The 26,776-nt window shown below is 41.5% G+C and overlaps 1 protein-coding gene across 1 annotated transcript in view; it reads right to left on the bottom strand.

Moving 5' to 3' along the window:
* Positions 1-26,776, bottom strand: part of LOC310914203 (neural-cadherin-like) — a gene marked incomplete at both ends in the record, with an annotated part of 59,574 nt that overhangs the window by 3,201 nt on the left and 29,597 nt on the right. Inside the window, 22 exons of the mRNA XM_083870185.1 lie at positions 52-206; positions 1,729-1,973; positions 2,917-3,097; positions 5,426-5,690; positions 6,353-6,519; positions 7,390-7,570; positions 8,134-8,257; positions 9,977-10,104; positions 10,645-10,772; positions 11,773-11,987; positions 12,803-13,074; positions 15,962-16,191; positions 16,404-16,588; positions 17,766-17,859; positions 18,922-20,536; positions 21,057-21,340; positions 22,430-22,573; positions 23,342-23,528; positions 24,371-24,498; positions 24,591-24,840; positions 25,033-25,200; positions 26,194-26,366. Of these exons, the coding sequence (XP_083726311.1) occupies positions 52-206; positions 1,729-1,973; positions 2,917-3,097; positions 5,426-5,690; positions 6,353-6,519; positions 7,390-7,570; positions 8,134-8,257; positions 9,977-10,104; positions 10,645-10,772; positions 11,773-11,987; positions 12,803-13,074; positions 15,962-16,191; positions 16,404-16,588; positions 17,766-17,859; positions 18,922-20,536; positions 21,057-21,340; positions 22,430-22,573; positions 23,342-23,528; positions 24,371-24,498; positions 24,591-24,840; positions 25,033-25,200; positions 26,194-26,366 (5,519 nt within the window). The remainder of the gene's footprint in view (positions 1-51; positions 207-1,728; positions 1,974-2,916; positions 3,098-5,425; positions 5,691-6,352; positions 6,520-7,389; positions 7,571-8,133; positions 8,258-9,976; positions 10,105-10,644; positions 10,773-11,772; positions 11,988-12,802; positions 13,075-15,961; positions 16,192-16,403; positions 16,589-17,765; positions 17,860-18,921; positions 20,537-21,056; positions 21,341-22,429; positions 22,574-23,341; positions 23,529-24,370; positions 24,499-24,590; positions 24,841-25,032; positions 25,201-26,193; positions 26,367-26,776) is intronic.

Consider the following 26,776-nt stretch of genomic DNA (forward strand, 5'->3'; position numbering starts at 1 on the left):
CATGGTGAGGCACAAGTCACCTTTTAACTGTAACATAACAGTGATCCTTACTTCATCTTGCTCCCCACCCCCTTCTTCGTTGTAGTTGAGGATGTTTTCCCTGACGTCCTCCAGGTCCTCAGGATGAGCAGCCCCGTGGCAGACGCCTCCGTGCAGAGCCTTGCGCGTCCTGCAGTGAGCCCAGAGGAGGCCAGCGCTCAGCAGAGCTGTGGGGACACAGGAGCACAGCACAGGTGATGCAGCCACCAGACAACCCCGGGGCACAGCAGGGCCACCACGGCTGCACTTCTCAGCAAATCTCTGGGGTTTGCACTCTCCACTGTGGTGAACATCAAACACAGAAGGAGAAAAGCCTTTAAAGGGCATTTTGCGACACCCTTTAAAGCCCAACTCGAAGTTGGTTAAAGACCAAGTGGTGTCCCTGACCCGTCTCTGTCCTGTGGGGAGTTGAACTTTGTCACAGAAAATGCATTTCAGAGAGGGATAAAGACAAAGAAGTAGTAACATGTTGACAGTAACAAGACACAATTACACACAAATGAAACACAAGAAGACACAGGACAGAAGAGGAAATTACTTTTAGATGTTTTACTAGAAAACAAGAATCAGGCACATTTTGCCTTAGCATTCATTAATTTAAACATTTTTTTTTAAATGCTAAAGTGCATTTACACAACTGACAAGCTTCAGCATCAGATACTGAACATTCTATAAATAGAAACTTGTGTGTCACTGTGCTACCAACTCTATAAAAATCAAAGCTCAGAGTAAGACCTCAAAGCACTGTATACCATAAATTACCAGTGCAATGAACTAAAGAAACCTGAATCTCTTACAGAATTATCTACATGGCAGCAGTTCTGTGGAGCGGCATCTAAATGACCTTGGGACTGAAACTGGGGTACACAGAGGTCATGCCCTGCACTCTAATGCAAAGATCTATTATCAACCTCAGCTATCTGGGATTCCAAGAGCTGTGATACCACTTAGCTTCCCATGAATTTGTTGCTCATATTTGCATGGCAAATATAGTATCTAGCAGAGTTGGGGAAAATTATGGTATTTCCATACTCTTACTACAACTTCTGAAGGAAACTACATTTACAGCCAGGAGAAAAATCCTGTGTCTTTACTCAGGCAAACTTCCATGACATTTGAATAAACAAGACTCCAAAATATGATCCTTCCTCACTAGTAAGATCCTTCTGGTTTTCCTCTTTGAGATCCAATGCCTAAGCCTGAAAATGGCTGAGGAAGACAAAATCAGCTGTTTGGGAGCTGGGACACAACTAGCAAGATGCAAAGTCTGATGCAAAGTCTGCTCCTGCCCGGCCAGTGTATCCCTATCAGACAGAAAGTTTCTCCTAGACTGAAAAATCTATTTCATGCTCAGTAGTATTTTAAACAATGCTTGTCTGTTAGCAATTTCCACTCTTGCTCTTCAATTGCATTTGCTTCCATTTATGCATCTGAACATTTCCTCAGCAATGACGTGAAAATGCGAAGAAAACAAAGCTGCAGAGACCTCCCACAGCTCACAAATGTTGATTCACTGAGCGATGGATGCACAGAGGGATGAGAAATCAGTGATGGGACCATGGCAAAGGAACGAAGGCAGAGCTGAGTCTCCCTGAGGAGTGTTGGGCAGGAGATGAGGCGATGGTTGCTCAGGACAGGCGGACACTCGTGCTCACCACAGGTAATACAAGACGTAGTTGCCGTAGCTACCTAGGAGCGCCAGGAAGCAGACACAGATGGCGAAGAGGGAGGTGAAGCTGAGGCCCGTGTCCCTGTGGAAGATGGCCAGGGTGACCTCGCAGCGGCGCCCAGCGTAGCCGTCGGGGCAGTGGCACTGGAAGGCGCTGGGGGACAGGGCCACGCAGGTGCCGTAGTGGCAGGGCTGCTCCGCGCACGCCGTGTACACGCACTGCCGGCCCGAGGCGTTCTCCAGGAGCAAGTGTCCCGCAGGGCAGCTGCACACACACACACACCAGGGCAGAACAGGACTGTTAGACTGCGAGGAAACAGCCACGACAGGCAGCACTGATGATTTTAAAACACACTTTGGTGTCATTTTTTGCATGGTTCCCAAAGCAGCTACTGAAATTAAGTCATGTGAAATCATGACAGGTCGTAGCCTTTCCTGAGGCAGGCATAGCATGAGCTCTACAACTTTATACCCTTGTGTCTAGGGCTTTCAGAACTTGGATAGCTCCACTGCCTTCTGCAAGATTATCCTTGTGAGAACCAGCTGGGCTGGCATCTGCAGTTCTGGCTAGGCAGGACAAGCTGTGCTATGTTCTGAGTTTCCAGAGTTAGAGAACTCCATTTGTGTGGACAGTGGCAGTGTGTGCAAACATTAAAGTGTGTGTAAGTAGTAAAGTGCTCACTTTGCAGCACAGCCAACAGGAATTAGTGCTGTCCTGACCCCAGCCACAAACACAAGTACCAAAGCTCTATAGTGTGGTGTTCCTAAAGCAGCTGGAGAAGCTGGGGAGGGAACAGAGGTGACAGCCTGGGGCAGTGTAAGAAATCAGACTCTCACAAGAGAAAGTACTGACACTGCACAGCACAAGCTTCACAGCACAGCCAGGGAACTGTGTCACTCCAGCTCACACTCCTGTCCTGCTTCCAGGGTTTACAAGCATTCTGGATTGCTGCTGCTCTTTAAATGTTTTCCACTAGACAGGCAGCTGAACTTGCTCCAAAATCCCTGGAGCCAGGCTGATTTACATCAGCTGTGGTGGTCTCTAAGGTCACAGTAACCTGCTCCCTGCACGTTTCCAGCTTTGTGTGCCACTGTGGTTCCAGGGATTTGATGAGATTGCCAGTGCCAGCTTTCAAGCTGCACACTTCAACATCCACCCTTTCCCACCTCATTTTGAAGGGTTTTGTGCTTCCATTTCTACCAATTACCTGCATTCATGCATCATCCACAAATCAATACAAATAAATTCCTGGTTGCAAGGGTTATTCCGACAGGCCTCTGAAGAACAACCTTCTTTGATGCCTTGGGCACTCAATACTGACACCAGCTCCTTCCCGTGAGTGTCCAGAGGGATTCTGTAGTTGTTAAATCTGACATCCTTCATGCATCCTACAGCAAGGCACAAAGAGACAGTTTCAAAAAACATTCAGCAAGAATCATTTAAACCAGCTGTAAGATTTGGCAGTTTATGCTTAACAAAGGACACAGGCTATCAAAGTTTAAATCAAAGTACTGAATTCACTTAAACTTTCATAGCATTGTCCTTCATTTTTGGACTGAATTTGCTAAAGTTCTAGATCAAGATTCCCAGTGTTTTCCACAAGAATCAAGTGCTGCTGCAGACCTGTGCTGGTTTTGGCTGGGGCAGACTTAATTCCCTTTCCAGGGGCTGGAGTGGGGCTGTTTTGGGTCTGTGCTGAACACAGGGTTGGTGAGGTGGAGATGTTTCTGTCATTGCTGAGCAGGTCACACAGAGCCAAGGCCTTTCCTGCTCTTTGTAGGGCCGTGCTGGGGAGGGGCTGGGAAGGGACACAGCCAGGACAGGTGACCCCGAGTGACCCAAGGGATGTTCCAGACCATGGGATGTCGTGCTCAGGACATGCAGGGAGGGGAAGAAGGAGGAAGGGGAGGTGTTCGGAGAGAAGGTGTTTGTCATCCCAGGTAACCATTCCAGGGGATGTGGCCCTGCTCTCCTGGAGATAACTGAACTCCTGCCTGCCCCTGGGAAGCAGGGAATTCATTCCATGTTTTGCTGTGCTTGTGTCCCTGGCTTTTGCTTCACTATTAAACTGTCTTTATCTCAACCCAGGGGTTTTCCAGCTTTTACCCTCATGATTCCCTCCCTGATCCTGCTGGCAGGGAGTGAGTGAGCAGCTGTGAGGGGCTGGAGGGTGGCTGGGGTTAAGCCATGACAAGGCCTCTATTTGCCTAAAGTAGTCAGTGGAATATATAACCCTTCACTGTGATTTCCACAGAATAGTCCAAATATTGTGGAGAAACATTACATGTGGATAACCTGTTCTATTCTTCAAAGTACCAGTAAAAATTGTGTTTACCTGATTTTAAATTGTAGCTTATGGCTTACCTTTATAGTATGAACAGCAAACCACAAATAATGGTGAGAGAATCTTCAATTAGGGATAGAAAATTTGTACTGAAGATGCATAAAATTAACTTTGTATGCACGAGATGCCTCAGCATGAAAACATATACTTTGATTAATTAAGTACATTTTATGACTTTGAAGTCCTTAAAGTTTCAGCTACTTAGCAGCAACATTAATAGTCCTAATTAAAATGATCTTCATGCAACCATTTGACTTCTTTATTTACTTAAAAATAAACACTATTACTCCCATAAATAAAAAATTCAAAATATGCTCCCTAATTCACATAATAAACTTTATTTATTGGAATACTTCTAGTAAAGCAACAGAAAACAATCTTTTTCTAAATAATTTGTGATACACTTAAGTTGTAAATTATTACTCTATTTAATTTCTCTCTAAGCAATTACTCATTGAAGTATTTTTATGTGGTGAAAAGATGACCACCTTCCTTTTAAGGATTTTTATGTAGTGAAAAGATGACCATCTTCCTTTGAATGGATTTTCTAGGGCCTGGTAGAGGTGAAGGACATGGGAGAGAAGTGACCTATAGACACTGGGGAGGTTTAACCAGCAGTGATGTGTGTTCCTTGGCAATAAAAGCTCTGCTGATTTGCTTTACTTACACTGAGGGTTTAGGCAAAGGCCAAACTTCCAGCTGAGCTCAGAGTAAAGAGCTGCCATGGATATCCCAAACTTCCAGTTCTTTATATTTCTCCTATGTGGAACTACTCAATTTCCAGGCTGGAAACTGATTTGCTTTTAACAGACACTGTGACCTTATCCACTTTAGTTGCTAAAAATTCAGATTTTTAGCTCTAATTCAATAAACCATTTCTAATTTTAGTTAATGCTTTGACTGAGTGTAAAATCCAGTAATACCGAGGTAATAAACCAGGGTTTGGTGGCTGCTATGCAATGCACATATAAAATGGAAAAATTCCCTTTAGCATAGGAACAGATGTGTTTGGGAGGGAAGGAGAGCTGCCAAACAAACTGGACAGAACCAGGCACTGGACCAGCTCTGTCTATCCAAGGCAGGGAGCCATGCACAGTCCAGCTGGGAGAAGCCTCTGGATCTCCAGGTACAAACTCTGCAGCCAAGGCAAGGGGTGACCATCATTGTTCCAGTCAGGTCCAGTAGCCAAGTGTATCTGCAGGCAATGCCCTGCTGTACCTTCTCCTGGTCATAACAGCTGATCTGTCCCTGCTGCAAAGTGTCATGCAGGAAATCTGTGTACTTTGGGCTCTACATAAACAAGAAAGCTTCCTGCAATATGCCTTTATTTTTACAGGTCCATATTATGAACAGTTAGATGGAGAATTCCTACCTTGAAAACTCTTGTTTTGATTGAATGGGTAGGTGTTTCCAAGGACCAAGCTGCTGGGGTCAATGACAATCTCTTTGTAGACTCCTGCTGCTTTAGTAATCTCTCTCTTCCCACCTCCTTCATAAAGGCGAAGAGTAAATTCATTTTCATTTCTCTCCAGTGTGATGGGATGCCATTCACCATTATCAATGTGGTAGGAGGGAAGGCTTACAGAATAGTTTCCATCACCCAGATTGTATGAGACCACTAAGAGTCCCTGAACAACCTTGTAGACAATTAACAAATAGCAAGAAAGAAAAGTCATTGCCTGGCATTTTGTATTGACCTGCAACTTCAATCTTAAAGCATTTGTTTAAATTTAGGGTATGTTTACACTGCACATTTAGGTGTAATATAAAAATACTTCAGGTGCTACTGAACTAGGCAACCTAAATGTGGTAGCAATATACTCACAGCAGTATCTAAGTCACCTTAGGAATAATTTTACCCTGATCCCTCTTGCACAAATTTATGGGGTTCTTCAAATAGTTGAGAGTCTGGTGTATCACAGCTGCAGTGACAGCTCAAACCAGCTTGGCTGAAGAGGTGACTTGTTCAGTGGTATGTATAAAAAAAGAAGGCTGTCACTTTGAGAGCCTGACATCATTAGAACTGCCACAGGCACCTTGCTTGGCAGAGTCTGAACTAAGCAGAATTTGCCACATGGTTCAAAAGGACATCAGGCACACACCCTATTCATCCTATTCTGTATAGAACCTGATTTCTCTGCAGCTGGTATCGAAATCCAGTGGCATCCCACAGCCGAGTGGTCAATATCTCAAGCAAAGGATCAGATGTATCTACTCATCAAACAAATCCCAGAGTCTGGGTGCTCAGCAGAAGGTTTTAGTTCCATTTCCATTTGTGTGAGCTGTGAGGTGCCCTCACCTGCAGGGTGATGTGCTCGTCCCTGCCCCGGGAGCGCATGGTGGCGATGACACTGTCGGGCTGCCGTGTGCGCACCAGCGCCTGCAGCAGCGTCCTGCGGGCTGACACACTGACAGGCAGCTGGTAACGGAGGTGGCTGCCTGCCTCAAACCTGTACTCCTTGGCCACTGCAAGGGAGAGACACCTGTCAGACATCTCCTGAGGAGAGGGAAACGTCATTATTGCCCTTAATAAGAGCTGAAAGTAAAAGGAAACAATTGTGATACACAGCATGGATCTGTGAGACAATTTGGCCTTTGGGACATACTCCTGGTATTTATTCCCACAGCTTCTCCAGTCACTCTCACACTTCAGATTCCTCTGTAAAGAGGTGTTCTCCCACCCAGCTCGATCCTGCTAATGCTCCTCCTTGCAATGCTCACATGGGGTGACAGCAGGGAAGCAGCACCTCTGACCAAGACAAGAGACTGCAGACCAAGTAGTAAGTACCACAATCAAATTTCACAACCTGCTATTTTATAGTTGTCTTTCTGCTGCAAACTTTTGGCTCCATGAGAGCTAAAGCTCCTATTATTCTCAAAGCATAGCTCCTTAAGCCAGCAGTCTCCTCCTGACACCAATGGAGCAGTGATTTCTAATTCTAGCTGTATGGTTCTAATTCTGTGCAGAAAGTGGTACTGGCACACTCACATTTTTTAGGTTATAAGATATTTCTGAAAGTGTAAACAGATGCAAATCAAACAACTGCAATAAAATAAAATACTTTTTTCACAATTTTTTTGTCATGCAGACATGTCATTATACAGTCACTGCACAAACACCCTCAGGATTTAAGAAATGATCCTGTACTGAGAAAGCAATTTCTCGAAGGGAATTAGAAAAGAAATTGTTAACAATCACAGGCAACTACACTGCAACATGGCTTTACATAATGTAATGTAAAATCACCTCAGCAATGATTACCTGCAAATATTTGAAGTTTTCTGTACTGTAAAATTGAGCAGCCTACACTAATGAAACAGAAAAGGAGGGTTCACCTTTATCACATCGATAGCCGTGGTAACCTGGCAAGCAGTGACAGGCAAAGGAGCCCCAGTCCCCCAGGCACCTCCCGTGGATACCACAGGAGGAGGAGCCCATGGTCTCACAGCTCCCGTCCGTCAGCGTGCAGCCAGGGAAGCTGTTCAGGGACTCTGCAGGAGACTGAAGGTCGTACACCTTCAAGAGACAGTTCATGACACAAAAATACTATTTGAGAAACAAATTTCATTATTTAAACAGAAATAGCTGCACCATTTCACTGGCTGCTCCTCATCTGCATTGCTTCAGTTACTAAGTTTGCTTTCTGACATTCAGACTTCAGCTGATTTTATCAAGAGCATATTTTGCCTTTGAATAAACTCAACTGACTATGAAAGCAAAAAAACTCCTAGTACTTCCTAACAAAGCAGACAGCTGGCATAAATAAATTGTTATACAATTGCCATTCAGAAGTTCCCTGAATGCACAAAGAAGCTTGGAAAACAGCTGCATGAAGCAGGGGATAAGCAAACACACAGTTCCTGCCTCATTAATACACCTCCTTCTATTGAGAAATAACTTTTCAAGGTACTTATTGCAATTATCACAAAAAACCCTAGAATTCTCTTGTATTTTATACTGATGCACATGGGCATTGAATACATTGACAGAAGCAGAAGCTTCATGTCTAATACAAATCTCCAAAAAATTAAATAAAGAAGTTTTCTTCTCTGCTAAAGCAAACATTTCTCTGCTCTTACCTGAGTATCCAAGATGAAATTGCGCAAGCAACCAGAAAAATGTTTGTGCACCAGTTGTGGGTAGGAATATGGTAATGACTCTTTCACACCACCCAGTTGCAGAACATGGTTCACATTCAAATACCTTCAAAAATCATATAAATAATAAAAATAGATGTGCATCTACCTTCAAACATAGGTGGATAAATAAATAAATACACTGCATTTCCAAATAACACAGGCTTTATAACAGAACAGTAAAATGCAATTACTTTATCTTCTCTCTCTGAAATAAAGCCCTTTAAATTAAAGGGTATTTTTTAAACATGACAGTGAAACCTGCTGGAAGTTTAACTGTGGGACACTATTACAACTTGGATATGTTTGTGTTCAAGTCAGAAACAGCTGTGATAGTCTAGACACCTCATATTCTCCTTCAGGTGCTCTCTGTGTGTAGACAGACATCCTATGCTGTAGGAATACTACAACAAAGGCTGTTCTGTGTATGACAAAAGTAAAAAATTTGGGTCCATATGGTCTAAAAGGCATGGTAAACATGTCTCCCAACCATCTCTCCAAGCCAAAGAACTCCATGTATTTCAGTCCTTATACTTTCTTTTTCCCAGAGTTATCAATTAATTTATTTTGTTTCCATTTGTCCTTATATCTTGCCCTTTGTTTGTGCTCATTTCATGACCAGGAGAGCTCCAAGCCGCTGTGGACAAGGCTTAATCTCAGTGCTCATCAGAATGCTTGCTCGGACTATCTATTCCACAGCTGAAGTACCTTTGTTAGTACAAAGATTTGCCTAAAATACAACCTGAATATTCCTCACTGTAAGTTTAGACCCTGTACAGAAGAGATTGTCTAAATCCTCTTTGTACCATTCTTTCATACACACTGAGACTTATCATATCTCTCCTTAATTCTCCCTTCTTTCCACCAGCTGACCTCAATTCCTTCGTTCTTGATTTTTACTCTCAGGTTGAGCTGATCAGTCATTGCTCCTCTCTGGACTGTACCCAGCTGCTCCTTGCCCACCCTGCCCTGTGGGGCACAAACTGGACCCAAGACTCCAATGTCAACTGGTCTAAATTCATGAGGTTTTAAAGAGGAGGCTCACAGTGACTTGATAAACAGAGAGAAATCCTGTGGGTGGAGGGTGCTACACAGGACCCACAAAATCTCCAGTAATAGCCAGAGTTTTGGGGCTGTCACTTAGTACTGCAACACTGATGCCTTAAGTTTTTGCTTTCATGTTTTCCAGATTCTGTGCTGACTAGGGGTGCAGTTCTGAGCCTCATATTAAGTGTCAATCAGGTCTTTTCATGGAGTAAGTAGACAAAACAAATCGTTTTCGTGCTGGAAACCAAGGACAACTGTTACAAGTTTTCAAGCCCAAAAGCATAAATAGGGAGTGAAGGGAGGAACAAGAAGGATGGAACTTCATCATCTGAAGCTGTAATTGGACAATTAAACCCCAATATGCAAATGAACCAAAACTTAGAAAAGTGTGAGGCCTCATGACTGATCAGCCATTCTGTGACCATTTTGGGTCCACCCTGGGTGTAGCCCTGGCCAGGCTCTGTCCTGCCCAAGATGTATCCTAAAGGCCTTTAATAAATATCTACTTTATTCTCTTAGCTCTGCCTAGTTTCAGTTCCAGGTCAGCCTTCCCAAGGCATCAACACTACTCAGAGGAAGACTGGTTCCTTAAAATTTGTTTAGTTCTGTAAGGTCCAGGCTTGGCCTAGGCAGCCTGAGAAAAGAGGAAATGCTTTTTAAACTCCTAGCCATCTATTGATGGCTTCAATGTCACAGGCCTTAGAACCAACTGCCTGCCAGGGAATCTGCAGGAATGTACCTTGCTCTCCGTGGAACAGAGCCCAGGACTTCACAGTTTGTGCGATCCTCAGTGGAGAGCCACCGGCCGACGCCCTCGATCTCGGACACCACGGCGGCTCCGCACTGGTCCAGAGTGATGCGCACCTCCTGCACAGAGCACAGCCCTGCTCAGCTGGCAGCTCTGCTACAGCACAGCCTCGGCTTTACCTCTGCCACACTAACGGGCAAAAAGGGCTGGGCTCTTCCGTGTTCTGTTTATCTTGCAATAACCCGTACAGCTAAAATGGAACCATTTAGCAAAAGTAGGCATTTCTCAACTTTATTTGTGCTTCTGAGTATTTTGACCACATACATAAGACCTGTAACTGCATCTGCAAGTAAGTAAGTATCTGCTTTTTGTTCATAAGTGATGGATTCCAGTGGCCACATTCTACATGGGCTGCAGCAGAGCTTATAAAAGATAAAGATCGCAGAATATGCATTAAAACATCAGTGGATTTGGAATTCATAATGAGGTTGTCCCAGAATTTCTATTACTCATCAAACCTACTTGATCAGTTAGGACAATACATATTGTCTGTTCTTTATTGAAAGACTGTTCTTTCTACCCTCCCATCTCTGCACAGGGAAATATTTTTAGAAATATTAATATCCTGATATGGGGAAAAAAATAATCCATTAACTGACCTGACCATTGGTTCTGACTTCCAGTCGATGCCACTTCTTGTCTGCTACATTCAGATGACTTGGAAACTGCAGCACCACAGAACCTGAGCCGTGGCTCATCTTCAGCACAGGAACACCACTAGAGAGTTCTAATACAACATGAACAAGCAATTAAATTCAGCTACAAAATGTCACTTTTGGATATCTCAGCAGTTAGTGACTGCACTGATTTAATGGTTATTGCTATCGCATACAGGGGTACACTACAGAAATAACTAGAATTATACCCTATGTCTTCTATTAAGCAGAAGTATTCATTCAGTGTATTATTTACTTATATACTTTAGATTATTCCACTTCTCTGTCAAAACACTGAAACTAATTCCTGAGAAGCAATCTGCAGTTTTATGATGCTCTAAAACGATTAATACATGCAGGTTTCTTCCTTCCCATCTTCTACTCAAATTTACAAGTAACTGCAAAGCAAGGCAAAAAGAGAGGTAAATAATTAACTATTCAACCACATTACCTTTCAATTAATCAGGAGAATATAAAATGCCAACCATACTGTGCATATTCTATGTTAATTCACAAAAAATAAGCAGTAGTGACCTTAAATATGTGTCAACATAAAGCATTGAGTTCTGCTTGTGGATGAATCTTCCCACAATGGCACATGGGGCTGGATTCACTCACCATATCATTGCCTGTTCAAAAAAATGTTCAAAATTGCCCCAAGACCAAAGGGAGTTGAAATGGATTTCTTTTCTCACCAAACTAGATAAGAATGACATGCAACTAAGACTGCACAATTCATGTAATACCTATCTTCAAAGCACCTAAATTCCTTTATTTAACTACAGTTTTTCTAGGCAGATTATTTTTTATATATATATATCAATCTGTCTGTTTTGCCTTCCCCTTCATTTCTACAACTCTGTGATGAACCCGAAGCCAGAGGTGCAGGCTACAAAAATAGACATCAAAGGAGACAGACTTGTTAGGAAATGCTTCAAAATATTTTTACACCAGAAAATAAGTTACCTCATAAAATAGAAAGACAGAATTCGTAGTCTAATTGTTACACTGTTCACAAACAATCCATTCCCAAAAGGCATTTAATTTTTCCACACCCTTTTGCAGAAGTACCTATTGCAATGAAGCTTTCTGTAGTCCCAGGTTCTGGATTTGATAAAGGGCCACTATATAGTAAAAGTCCATCTGGAACCACAGTAATAAACTCTAGAGAGAGTGAGCTTTCAAAACAAGGTCTGATGGGACGAAACCATGCATAACCATTTCCATGGAAACTGTGCTTAGTCTGCTGGCAGTCTGGTCCATGAAAGGAAGCAGGACAGAGACATCTGAAAGACCATAAACAAAAGAAATAGTCAAAATTCCCCCTTGTTCAGGTTTTTTTTTTGTTTGTTTTACATGCAGCAAATGCAAAATTTAAATCGTGGTTAAGAAATCAGCAAAACAAAGATTTTAGCAGAATCTTAGGGGTGTTTGGCAATTATTAAAATGCCCTAAGAGTACAAAATATTTTTATTCCTTATACTAATTCCCTCAAAAAAAAAAAGTATTTTTGAAGCCAAGTTTTTGAGAACAATGAACTTTTTTTTCCTAAATAACACAGAACACCAAACACCAATTTATTATAGAGTAAACTCTGGGAGGTTAATTCCTATTTGGAATTAATTTGACTAAGGGAATACTGCTGCATGCCAGGTGATGCTATAATAAAGCAAGTTTACTATCTAAGGCTTTTTAGGCTCCTTATTACCCATTGTTTGAACTACATTTCACTCCTACATCCCTGCTGCTACCACTGATATTCACATTTATTATTACTCTCCTGGAAAAGAGAAAAAAACCAGGCCACACGTGCCTTCATCCTGAATTAGACGCCCTTAAAAAATGACAAGTGTTAATTATGTGTTCCCCAGGGTTTTCTTTGCTACTCATGCATTTTTTGGGACCACAGCCCCGTCAGGGTCATCAGGAAAGCCCCTGTTGCCATTAGGTTTACACCCCAGTGCACTTGTGGGGTTTTTTTTGTTTGTTTGTTTCTTCTCCGGTCAGAAATACAATTATGGTTATTTCAGACCAGTACCTTGTAAGCATCACTCAACACTTGAAAAGAGAGGGGAACTAATGTGCAAAGAGGTTTCCTCACCTGTAGCCATTGAGAGTGTCCATACAAACCCCCCCGTTGAGGCAGGGGCTCCCAGGGTAGGAGGAGCAGGGCTGGTGCAGGCGCTCGCGGGCGGAGCAGCCGCAGATCCCGTGGCTGGAGGTGGTGAGGGACACCAAGGACACGCTGCCCGTGTCCATCACCGTGGGGATGTCACTCACAACGAGGTGGTCTGTGCAGCCCTCACTGCAGTTGGCACTCCTGCACTCGTCAACATCGATCTGGGAAACGTTCAGCTGTAGAGCTGACTGCAGCTAAGAGAAAAGCCAGTTTGACACGTCACCACTCTCATCCTAACAAAGGCTTTCATCACCTCGATTCTGACAAACCAAAGCCATCAGAGAGACTTAATGCAGTGTTTAGCTCCTTGAGCATTACTTAGTAACATCCCTGATTATACAGGCAAAAAAAGTAATTTGAAAAATCCAGGAAATATTTCATTTAAAAATCACAGCAGCAGCATTTCCTAAAAACTTAATCATTGACATGACTGATTGTGAGCATGTTGAATCTGTACTGGCCTGATAGCATTATTTCCAAGGACCAAAACTCTGAGAGCAGTGACCCTCCACCTTCTGAGCTGCAGCATCTGCATCACACCTCTCAGCACTTCAACAGCAACAGGAGTGTTTCAGCTCAAGCCAGGATAAATCCTTCCTCAGCAGTAGCACTCAGGTATTACTTCTTACATTCTCTCACACAAAAGGACAGAAAAATGCAGAGCTGAGCTGCTTTCAATAATCATGTCCACAGACAGTGACCTGACAAGACAACTTTGTAGCAACTTGGATTCAGTCTAATGATTTGTGCCCCATAAATTTACATTTCATACCAAGCTGTCTGCAGTAAAGCACAGTCAGTTCAGCATACTGCATACTGTAGTCTATGTCCCATTGATCTTTACTAGTTCATTGTTTTTATTATTAATTGGGGTTGCACCTGAAAGCCCAAATATGAAATATAAAAAAGCCTCACTGTAACCACAGGTCTGGTAATGAAGGAATAGTGACTCTGAGATCACAACTTCCATTGCAAATGGAGCAAGGAAGCACTGGCAGAGAAGGAGGGAAGGGAGGTGTTCACAGTGTGAGGCAGGAACAGAGGTGCCATTAGTCCTGGCTTTCTGTCCTTCAGCCTGCACACCTGAATTATCAGTTTGTTTCTTCCACTTACTTGGGAAGTTTGCACAAGTGTCTGTTACAAAGCTTCAGATTTTGATCTTGATCTGTATCTGGTGATTCAAACACACTGAAATGTGTATTTAGAACCCAAATCTGAGTTTGGGTGAGTGAGGCAAAAGACCTCACGATTCTCACAGTGATACACAAATGAACAAGGTATACAAATGCAAAACTAACAGCGCTAGAGCTTTACGTATTTAATATGTTTTTTTTTTCCAAATGTTAAAACATATGGCAAATATCTTAAAAACAAGCTTTGAAAAGATCAAAACAAATACATAAATACTAAAGTGCTTCTATTTTTTTCTTCATTTGTGTAGGCATCTCAGTTCACCACTGTAAGAACTTTGATCTTTATAATCCTTTGTCTCTATATTTTCAAATATCATAACGTGCATTGATGCCCATGCCCCCAAAGGCATAGAGTATATTTTATAATGACATGATGCATCCTGTCAGTGCAGGTCTGTGTCTGCTGCCCATGTTTATCACCATCAGTGGAGAGTCTGTAATGCACATTTAGACATCTGTGTAATACTGTTATTGAAAAACTGTATATAAACAATCTTGGCTCCTTTAAAATATTAGGATGGATTATTTTTCTGCTAAATAAAAATTGCTGTTGTAAAACTGTATCCCCAGGAGCTAATGTAAACATATTATTTATGTAGTAATTCAATGAATAATTCCAGTGCTAATTACTTATTTTCTATATTTATAGTTATACACATAGAAAAACTACTGGAGGAATTCTCCAGCTCTGATTGGTTTTCTGTTAACTATTGGTGATTACTCACTAGAGCTGATCATTAAATATTGAAAGGTGGTATATAATTAATAAAACCATATTTTTTCATTAAAATACGTGAAGCAATCCCCTTGTTACCACTTTGATGAATTCAGGTGTCATGTATTATGGCAGAGAATATTTGAAATCTATAGGATTTTCTATATTACTGTTGCAGTAATTCAATAAATATGCAAAGGAAGCAGTCATTACCCTGCATGAATATCCTCTGTCTATGGCATTCCCAATTTGGTCACTGTGAAGACTCTCATAATCTACAGAGCCATTCAAGATAAACCAAGAAGGAGGCAGGTAGTGAGTTCAGACAGCCCTGTTTGGTTCCCAGACTCAGGCAGATCCCACCATATTCACACAAATGGGAAGTGCTGATTTCTCTTCGGAAAAGTCATCCATAGGATGTACCATGCACTAAACCCAAATGTGGCCAGGGCAAGTGAAAAGCTGAGCAGGGCAACAGAGAAAACCAGGCGTGGCCAAGAAAGATTGTGTCCATGGAACTGGGTTAGAGGGAAGACAGTTAGGGGACACCAGGAAGGGGAGGAAAACATCTTCCATCCAAAAAATCTTTTCCCCTTACAACAGTAAAAGAAATTGGGGGACAGTGTCACTTTGTGTTTGGAGCTGTCCTTTGGTGAGATAAATGCAACCACAAGACTGGTTGTCTTCATCTCACCCATTGCAACTGTTCCCTAACTCACACATTCCTTCCAGCAGGACTTTTCCTCTGAAGTGTCACCTCTTTGTACTGTAGAATTTCTGTTGGGGTGACATCCAGCCTCCACTGTTAAATGTCTAAACACAAGCTGATGTGGGGATTTGGGGATTACACAATGAAACACTGACTGGAGAAAACACAGGTGTCTACCCCACAACAGCAATGCAGACCCATTTATTTGTCTGCAGCTCTCCAGTGAGTATTCACTGAACCAGAAGTTAGTACAACCATACAATACCAGTGTGTGTGGCACTAAAAAGAAGGGAGAAAGCTTGAATTAAACACTTGTTTTACAGGTGTTTTTGTCTTGTCCTGAGTGAAGCAATAAAACCCCTATCTGTAGATGCAGTGTAGGTTTTTTTCCACTGAGGTTTGGGATTTACACGCTGCAAACTCAGTGTTTGGGTGAGTCCCACAGGTGACCCCAGAGAACAAACCTCAGTTTTAAACGCTGCCATCTCTGCGTGCAGCTTCTCAGGTCTGTAATAGCCCGAGCCAGCATGGACTGCAAATCTCACATCTGTCTGTTTTCCATCCCTGTTCATCACACTGAAGACAATCACATCACTCAGCCTTGCAGGGAGCAGTTTTGCAAGGAACTCCTTGAACTCGCCATGTCTCGTTTTGCCATGTTCATCTCTCCTTATGAACTCCTCTGCTGTCACATCTGCTCAGGGGATTCAGAAACAGATGAACGTGAACACCTGGGAGCTCACAGTTAATTTCTCCATTTATTTCTTATTTAACAATATGGAAACATACCAGAAAGTGCCCTACTGTGACAAGCAAATCAAGTCTTGATGTAATAATACCTACACCCCATAAACATTCAATTAGAGAAGCAGCTGATCTAAACTCTCACCAGCAAATCAAACCAACCTGAGAAACGCACAGTGGCTGAGTTTTGTATGGCTTCGTTTTCCAGGTCTCTGACATGGATTTGTACTGTAGATATAACATCAGGACAAACTCCATCAGAAACTCTAACTCTTAAGTTGTATATTCCCTGAGGAGTGTTATCCACCATCAGCAAAGACCCAGTCCTCTGATTTAATCTGAAAGATCTAGACAGAAACCTTCAATTAGGAAATCTTAACAAATCAAAGTTGAGGACTCACTTTATTCATTAACACCATTCAGAAGGCCTTAAATGTTACTGTGAAGGTTTTAGGGCCAAAGCTTATGGGAATCTTCCAACAGCCTCAGAAAGGCACCTCAGCCACCTTGACTGGGAAATGACAACCTGCAGAGCTCATAAAGAGATGTTCCTGCCACTCAGCCTTTCCCAGATGTGAACAAAAGCAATGTGCAGCTGAACCAGGTGGTTCAGCACAGTCATCATGGGCAAACCTCTGAGGTCAGTAACAGGGATTGACAAACCCACAGTGATCATTCCAGGTTCTCACATCTCTATCTGCAACAGGGTAAGTCTGTAAAAAATCTCTCACAGGATCTTCATTGGACACCTCAAAGGGCCATTAATCAGCGATTATGGAAATATTCCATGACCATTATTATGGAACAGTGACCTCTTGGTATGGAAACTGGCCCAGAGGCTGCTGATGCACAGAAAGTCTTTAATTCTGGGCTACAAAAACCTTTTAAACTTTTAGTCACAGCACAGACTAAAATTCACATTCACATCTATTTTTTCCCTTTCAGACAGCATACAGTTATGCTATAAACCATCTCACCTTATGATATGAACATATAATGACTAAGTAGGAATTAAGGAATTAAGGGTCCAATTTAACATTTCAATTAACAGAAAAAAACTTCACTAATCTGAGTCATGGTTTTCACATGCAATTGTAAATTTAGCCATCAAAGGAAAGCACCAAATTCCTTTCCACTTTTGATGAAATTACTCCATTCTTTGCTTTTAAATTCAGGATCTGTATTCCCATGAACCCTAACATCTGAGAGCAAGCGTTGGAAACTGCCTATTTTTAAACTGGAGCCTACAGAATGCACATTTCTAAGTAAATTAACTATGACATCTGACTAAAAATCAACATCATGGTGTGATCCTGCATTGTTTTGGAAAAAATATTTTATGCAATAATTTCTTAATACCTAGTAGCCCTAGTGAAAAAGAAAAAGAGCATTCAAAAGGTACATCCCTTAATACACTCAATAACCCTGGCTTTATGCACATCCTGAACACAGAGAAATACATGGTGAGAAAAATAATTATGGAAGCATAAATATTACTCATTTTGACAGAAATACAATCCTCACTTGAGCAGTTTTCCTTCAGAGAGAAATGTTTTATTGTCCCAGTCATCCTGATCTGGTGCAAACACATCCCCAAGCACTGTTGTTGACCATTTTCCTGTTGAGATAAATTATAATAAATCTGCATTTAATTTTTGCTTTTCAGTGCACTTTATATTCTGTCACATTCATTACTGCATTTATTATTTTCAGACTCCTGCTCAATTTAGTGATGATTATGATCCAAGATTCTTAAAACAATGCATAGCCTGTTATATGTTTTCTGGCAGTTCTGGCAATGTGAGTACACTGGAGATGTCGCATGAAAGAAGAAAAGCTGGAAACAGCACAAAACACCACCAGAATCATACAGAAATACAACTCTCTAAAAACTCTCACACAAAAGAAAAAATTAAAATCACCATATCATGAGTTAATTGCAAATATTTTATTACTACTCTATTATTTTGAAGAGCACACACAAGTGGAACCCAGCAAAAGAGGGAGAGCATCTTATGGGGCACAGCTGGGACAGAAGGACATGACTGGGAAAAGGAAAAGGGCAAGAAGACACCAAGTTGGGCCAGGTCTTGGTGATTTTTCCAGGCCTTTGGGGGCTGGCACAGAAGTGGAACATTCAATCAATTTTTCTAAAACAATAAGAGGAACAAATCCAGGGAAGGAGACTTTTGAAATTCACACTCCAGGTTCAGCAACATGGGAAATTTTTAAGGTTCGAATCTGGAGCCAAGGCAATCTAGATGCTTCATTCTCTCATTTCTACAGTATGATCTGGTCGCATCTTTTTCTAGTTTAGGCATACCAAATTCAGAAATTGTAACTGCAAAATACCTTCTGTAAGTGAACACTCATTAATGGAAAATAGATTTCACAGGTTTATAAAAATACTGCTTTTTCTGCAAGTTCAATATATACCTGCTTGCAGCTAACAGGTTTTTTTGGTAGATAACCTTTTACACACTAAGGTCTGAGTTTTACAAATATATTTCATTTATTCCGCTTTACTTAGTAGTTTACAGAACACGAGCTGCAGTTTTGAAGTATGTAAATCATTAAAGAAATAGATTAACAGACTGCAAGAAAGAAAGTGTAAAGCTCTGCTATTTCATGAATCTGATAAAATATCCAGGATCTGATCTAACATCCAGCTAGCACTTACCTTTGTAGCTGTACACATAGACCTCCTTGTGACCAGACTCGTGGCAGTTGTCATTCTCATCCCCAACTGTTATAGTCAAGGTGGTTGTGGAGCTCATAGCTGGAATCCCACTGTCTGTTATAACTATTGGCAGGTGAAACACCTTCTGCTTTTCTCTGTCAAAGGACCTCAAAGCTGTTATAGTTGCTGTGTTATTTCTGTTATCAGTAAGAGAAAAATCCAAGGAATTCTGATAATCTGGTGGCAATGAATAGGTAAAGGGTGGCCCATTTTCCTCACTGTCCGGATCAAACGCATGGAGCAGCTTTGATGTATGGTTCATAAGCACTATTTCAGGCTTCAATGTGTTTTCCCAAACTACAGGCATGTATGGTGCCTCAAACCTTGGTCCATTGTCATTAATATCAAGCAAGTTAATCAAAACTGTAACACTCCCAGTACGGGCAGGAGTCCCCTGATCTGAAGCTTGTACAATTAAAGCGTATTTCTGAATGGCTTCACGATCGAGGGCGTTTGCCACAACCACATGGCCAAACTGGTCAACCACAAACTGTCTCAGAGGATCTGAGTCTGACTTTATAGAATAGACAATCTTCCCATTCAAATCAGAGTCCTTGTCTGTAGCCCTCACTGTGGTTACTGTAGTACCTACAGGCACATCTTCAAATATAGGGTTTGCCTGAATAAACTGAGAAAGGAAAGCTGGGCTGTGATCATTGGAGTCTTCAACTTCAATCAGGCACACTGCAACACTAGAAAAATCCAGATCTTCCACGGTAATAGTGAGATTAAACTGTCTTTCACGGGCATTCTCAAAATCCAACTTTTTTTTCAGCCGAACAGTGCCACATTGCCATTCTTTGTCATTCTCAATATAAAACTTCTCATCTGGGTCTCCTCCAATGATACTGAACATTAAGTCTGCATTCTCCCCAACATCTGCATCCGTAGCACACACTTGCAGGACTTCTGAGTCAATGGCACTGTTCTCAGGAACTGCTGCCTGCCACAGCGTCTTGGTGAATTTCGGAACGTTGTCATTGACATCTGCAACCCAGACAGTGGCAGTGCCAGTTCCTGTTAGTCCTCCCCCATCTCTTGCCTCAACAGTGAGAAAATAACTTTCAGTCCTCTCCCTGTCCAGCAGTCCCCCTGCCACGTGAATGGTCCCGGTATTGGGATTGATATTAAACATGTCAGTACCAAACTCATTCTTCACGTTCTCGGTTATCCTGTAGGTCAGGACAGCATTCAGACCAACGTTGGGATCATCACGATCAACCGCAGCCATTTCCATGACCAAGGTGTCTGCAGGAGAGTTTTCAAAGACATTCCCATTGCACTCATCAGGCATGCACGTGAACGTGGGTGCATTGTCATTTATATCCCACACATTGATGATCACATCAGCAAACCCTGTGAGGCCTCCTCCACCTTCATCAGTAGCCAACACGATGAATCTCCACAGTGCCCTCTCTTCCCGGTCCAGCCTCTTGTGTGAGTAAATGCTGCCTGTCTTCTCATCTATTGTGAAAATATCAGCTGCACCATACCCATGCAAGGAGTATCTCAAATCTCCTCCATCAACACCACTATCAGGATCACTGGCCATAACCTACGTAGGTTTTGGAAAAAAAACCAAACATAGAAAGTATGAACTAAGCAGTGACTGCATCATATCCTATGTGCTGCTCCAGTCTAAAGGAGTCCAAGCAAAAGCATATCACATGGTATTAACATGTGCATGCCAGGGAACAGCAATTCCAGGGACAACTTAGAGCAGGCAAATATGCATTTTTAATAATGTTAACAAGTTAACAATTTAGTACTAAAATAATATTGTATTTTTCATATTCATACAGGTAATTTATATATGACATTCTGACAGCTACTTTAAATTGTCAATTATTTGCTTTTTAGGATCAACAAATGATCCATCATGTTTATCCTGCATACTATCTCTGTAATTTATATTTTTGCCACAAAAGTCCATTTCTTCTCTTCAGTGACAAAAAAACTTAATCAAACTGAACTTCATTAACATACATGTGCTGAGTCATTTTTAACACAATTGCACCTCAGCAATCTGTGTTCTTTCATTGGAATACTATAAGCTGTGAAACTGCATACACTACCTGAAGTACAAAGACTGGTAAGGCATCCAGTTCCTCAATTATACTTCCATAGTATTCGTTGATAGAAAAAACTGGAGCCTCATCATTTTTATTCATAATGTTGATGATGACAACTGCATAATCTTCCCATTTCCCATCGGAGGCCAACAAGTGTATCTCATACATTTTTGTTTCTTCATAGTCCAGTGGTTGGGCAATGAAAATGGCTCCTGTTTCTGGATCTACATCCAGCACTCCTCCTGTGTTCCCAGCTGTGATCTGATACCGTAGTTTGGCATTTGTTCCTGTCAATTACCAACAGTGTCAGAAAACACACATTTCTTGAAGTAGACTGATGGTGAGATGAAGTACAAATCATACAATAACTGATTAGTGGTATTATTTTTATTTTATCATTTTTGTGGTCTTTTGAAACACGCAGCTATATCAGATTACTTGCAGCATTTTCAATTCTGGTGTGTCCAATTGTAGCTTGTCTCTACAAAATGTGTCTATGCAATGAAGTAATAATTCTGGTTTTACTTTATTGAGAGGGCAGAAATGAAGTGCCACATATGCATCACATCAAGTGCCCTGTCCAACACTAAAGAGCAGATTTACAGGCAGCCTAAGTACCAAACTAAAAGTTCCTTGAGTAGGTAAATCCTTCTGCAGTACATCTTCACCACATCTGCCTCAGCCTCCTACAGAGTGGGAGGAGTCCAGTGCAGTCAGGATTTCCTTGCACATCACAAACACACAGAGAACAGTCCTTGGGACATGTGCAACAAAAAAAGCAGTATTTCACCATACAGTGAAGCTGAATTAGCAGTAGTCCATGGTCAGAAGATGCAAGCATGTACTGATCCCTCTCTCTTTTATGAGCACTGGTTATGTATTTTTACATGATCAGTGGCTGAATTTCTGGCTGATTTGTGGATAAAACAGTGTAGATAAAATTCAACATAGGCATTAGAAAGTCTAGATTCAAATAAAACAAATAAACAAACCAAACACACAACTATACTGTCCATCATAGAGAAAGCAAATTAATCTCACTGAAATCAAGTCTGACTTATTCTAGTTAACCAGGACATTTTTATTGGCACCCATTTGTAAGAAAATGATCTGATCTATAAAAAATTTGTATCTGCAGGCACAGAAATTATCTCCTATCATCCCACATTAGTACACTGTCTCCTGAAATAAGACACTGTGCCTCACAGCTCCGTTATGAACTAATGCTCATGCCTGATCAGTGCACACTTAAAGAAGTTTTAAAATCTAGAGACAGAACGACATTTCCCATTCTCACACCACCCAATACGTCTTGGTGTGCTGAGATCAACCGGTTCATACTTTGGACAGAGCAGTGTGGGAGTGCAGTGCTTTACCTTCATCCTCATCGTTGGCAGTGACTGTGAGGATGGTGGATCCCACATCCTGGTCCTCAGCCACGTTCACCTCGTAGACGCCCCGGGCGAAGACGGGCTGGTTGTCGTTGATGTCGCTGATGGAGATGCGTACGTAGGCCGTGTCTGCAGAGACAAGGAGCCACAGACAAAGCCCAGCTGTGCCTCTGCTGTCAGCCACAATCCCTTCACCTGTCTGCCCCACGCTCAATGAAGACAAATGTGCAGACAACACAGAAACAAACCCTTAGGGGATGTGGACTGTATATACACCAACATTACTCAAAAGCACTTGGGTGTCAAATAAATGTCACATCCAATTTGTTTAAACACATACTACATGAATAACTGAATAATTGATGCCTAATATGGCAGTTGTGCAGTGTTTAGTCATAACTTTTTGTCCTGAAGCCACAAAATTTTAAGTTTTTATTTAAGCAGGGTGATCAATTGAGAAAAGAATTTTCTATCTTGCACATTCCTGCTTCATAATTACTTTGACTGAATACTGTGCCATATGCACTGCTCTAAGAAACACTTGCACTGCCTAAAGGTTTGCATCCTACAGATAATAGGCACATCTTTGCTAAGTAGAAAACACTCTCTAAACACTAAATATGAAGGTCTATAGGGCTGGTTTGGTTGTTTTTTGTTTTTTTTTTATTTCAGAACAAACAACTTCCTTGATCATCATGTAAAGTTTATCTTCCAGCTCTGACACAACTGTTGCACAGATGAATGGTAAAAAAAGCCACCACGAAACCAGAAGAACAGATACTCTTTCACAAGGCATGAAAACAAAAGAAAATTACCATTTAATCTTGTATTTCAGAGCTTGTGTTTTCAGACACAATCCAAGTAATATCACACTTAGCAGAGCCATCTGTCTCTTACCAGAGTTGGGCTTCCCGTGCTTTCCAGGTCGAGCTGATTCAGAGCCATCCACTGACTTGACTTCCAGCAGGTAGGAGCCCTTCTCCTCCCTGTCAAACACTGAGCTGGTGTAAATGGCGCCTGTCTGTGGGTCCAAGCGGAAACGGGTGTAGTCCCTGCCACTGTCATGTAACAGGGAGTAAGTTATCTACAGGATTAAAAACAAGTTGTTAATATATACTTTCCTTTGGTTGAATAGTTCACAACTAGAAGAGTACTTAAAGAGAGGAAGAACTGTCCCATGTCTGAGTACTTGATCGGGCCAAGGAAGCTGGGCAAAACTGCAGCTCCAGTAATCTGGTCTAAAGCCAATTAACTTCCTTGACTGCTGATCTGTAAAGGAAAATAATTTGCCTAATCAGCTCCTGATTTCACTAGCACACATTTGTACAGTGCTGCAGCACTGAAACTCAGCTAAAGATCCCAAGTATTTCTACAACAGCCACAGGTGAGCTGCACTTGAACCTGCTCAGGATCACAGACCATGTTCTACCCTCTATTATATGCATAGTTTTGTGACTTGACTTCAGCTTGCACTCGTGTTCTAAGGATATATCTATTTTCAATTTTTTTAATCTGCAAGGAATACATCCTCTTTGGCCATTAACCTGCCATATTTTATATTCAGTTTGCAGTACTGCCAATGATTTCCAACACACAGAAGCTTTTAACACAGCTTTTCTTCCATTCATTTATCCAATCATTTTGGGTCCGTGTAGAACTTTCCAAACAAGAGAATTTTACAGCAAGCATTTCAACTAAGCTACAGGCTGTGCAAATATTTCATCTTTGTTTTCTGCCTCACACCTACTCATTTTACTTGCATTTTTCACATGGCAAGACAGAGAAGTATGTAATTAACTACTTTATTTCATTCTGCATTCCTCTGTTAGTCATCCCTTTTCTAGGTTGAAGACTATTTAGCCATTGCTCATGCAGAAGTTATTCCACAGCTTTCATCAGGGGAGATGAAGGTCCCCACAACCTTACCTCACCATGCTGACCAAGGTCAAGGTCAGTGGCAGACACCTGAGTGACAAATGTCCCCACATCAGCTCCCTCTGTTACTGAGGCTTCATAAATGGATGAAGTGAAGAATGGGACATTGTCATTGACATCTAGAACATCAAACAGAGCACACAGAGAGAAAACTATAAAACTTTAAAGGGGAGAAGTGAAAGGATGTGACATCACTGCACAGCTCACACACCTGTGACATTAACGAAGACTGTGGTGAATGCTGCCAGAGGAACTGCAGCCACGTTCTGTGCTCGCACCCGCAGCAGGAAGCTCTTTGTTGTTTCATAATCCAGTGGCTCAGCTACCAGGATTGAAGCAGAACCATCATGTCTGTTTGGAGTCAGGTAGAAACGAACTGGCATGTTGGTCTCTGGGACAAGCCCCTCTTCCAGATTGTAAGTGACACGGGGATCTCCAAGGGGAGAAGTGGCTTTGATTGTCTGCACAGTTCAAAAAGTGTGTGTAATCAACCCTTCTGTAAGTACAGCAACGTTTCTAAAAGCTTCTGTGTTTTGAATCTCTCAGCTATTCAGCTACAGAACACAAAACTCTTATAAAAGCTCACTATATTTAAGCAAACAGTGTTCAGTTCCTCTGCAGCCTGAGAGCTACAGACAGACAAACAACCTTACCAAAATTGAGGCATCCCGTGTCGTGTTCTCTGGAATAACAACTTCATAGCTGTCTCTTTCCCACTGTGGAGGCTGGTTTTTTGCACTGGTTACAGTTACAGCAAGTTCAACTTTACTGCTCCTGTTGCCTCCATCTGTAGCAGTAATCTCTCGAATTATAGATGACTTCTGAACAATACAAAATGGTTTCATTACAGAAGGTTTTGAGCAGGCCTCCAAAATAAATTAATACATAAAATTAAAGGTACACTTTAAAATAACCTTCAGAAAAATATCTGAAGCTGAACTCAAAATATGAACTAGGTGTAAATTTGATGAAAATTTTATATTTTTCTTAGTGAAGATGGTTGGCAAATTTTGCTATATGGCTCAATAAACCTAAGCAAATGTCACACAAAATTTAAAACCAAACAAAAAAACAACTTTGTGCAGGCCCTGAGTTCTTAAGCTTTCCTATTAACAGTTCTTGTTATTTGGCCTGTAGGGTTCTTAGATTCATTAAAGAAAATACATCAAAAGAATACACCTTCACCAAACTTTTGTGCATCAGTTACTTAGAAGTTAAATGTCAGTATTAAAAATATCTATGTAAAGACCCACATCTACAGCAATAATTTCATTTCAAAACAAATTACTTTAAAATCTGAAAATATCAAACTGCTTGTGTAGGTATTTAGAAATAGCTGAAACTGATCAATTTTAGATGAATACACGAATTATGCCTTCACTTTCCTGAGGGACAGATATGCTTAATGCACCACAACTGACACGGATCAAGTTGGGAATCTGTGTGAGGACCACAATTTCACACTTGTTCCCATTCAGGTTTGTACCTTGACTCATTGCCTGTTAGCACAATGAAGTCCTAACTTGGGTTCTTGCTCCCTGCTTGTGAGCTCAGCCCTCCAGCCCTTGGGATCAGCGTGCCAAAGCCAGGGAAATGGCAAGTCTCAGAGGCAGTGCTATGGCTGCTGCTTCCCAGCTGAAAGCTCTTATGCAATTCACAGTCCATGAACCCAACAGCTAAAAGCTTTAGACTCATGTTTAATTCAAATAGATGTATTGATCCTTTAACCTGAGGGGGTAACCCAAACTCATGACCTCAGTCCCTCCTACGATATATTGAAATAATCAACTTAAAAAGGAAAGCAAGCACCATACCTGAGATATGGGCTGGTTCACAAACACCCAGCCTGTGGTAGGATTAATCTGTAAATAATTTGGTTCATCACTTGCTATGGAATATGTAATGGCAGCATTTGAGCCATAGTCATCATCACGGGCTGCAACACGCAGGAAGCTGGTCCCAACTCTTGTGTCCTCTCTGAGGAAATCTAATGTGAGGAAAGGATATTTCAAATTGATTGTTAATTTGCTAAACTACCATGGACATTTTAGTAAGTCATAAAGAAATAACTGCCATACAGTATTGCTTTAGTAGAATTTTCTCTTCCTTGGAACAATGGCCATACACACTGAGTATTTTAAAGGGCTGCTATCACTCCAGAGATACAGATGATATCTGAACATCATATTACCCCATTCATAACCTAGAATTCTTATTTCTTATAAGATACTTCTTTTAACTGTATTTTAACTCAGAGAATAATTGCTCTGAAGGAATGACATGGCTATTGTTCCAAGGAACATTCCTGTAAGGCAGGCCCGTGAGCCAAGGCTGTACATGTTACATCACACCTTACACAGAGTAACAGCTCTGCAATAAATAAGCAAAGTGCATCTC

Source organism: Zosterops lateralis, assembly GCF_965231275.1.
Source record: "Zosterops lateralis genome assembly, chromosome: 12".
Taxonomy (NCBI): Eukaryota; Metazoa; Chordata; class Aves; order Passeriformes; family Zosteropidae; genus Zosterops; species Zosterops lateralis.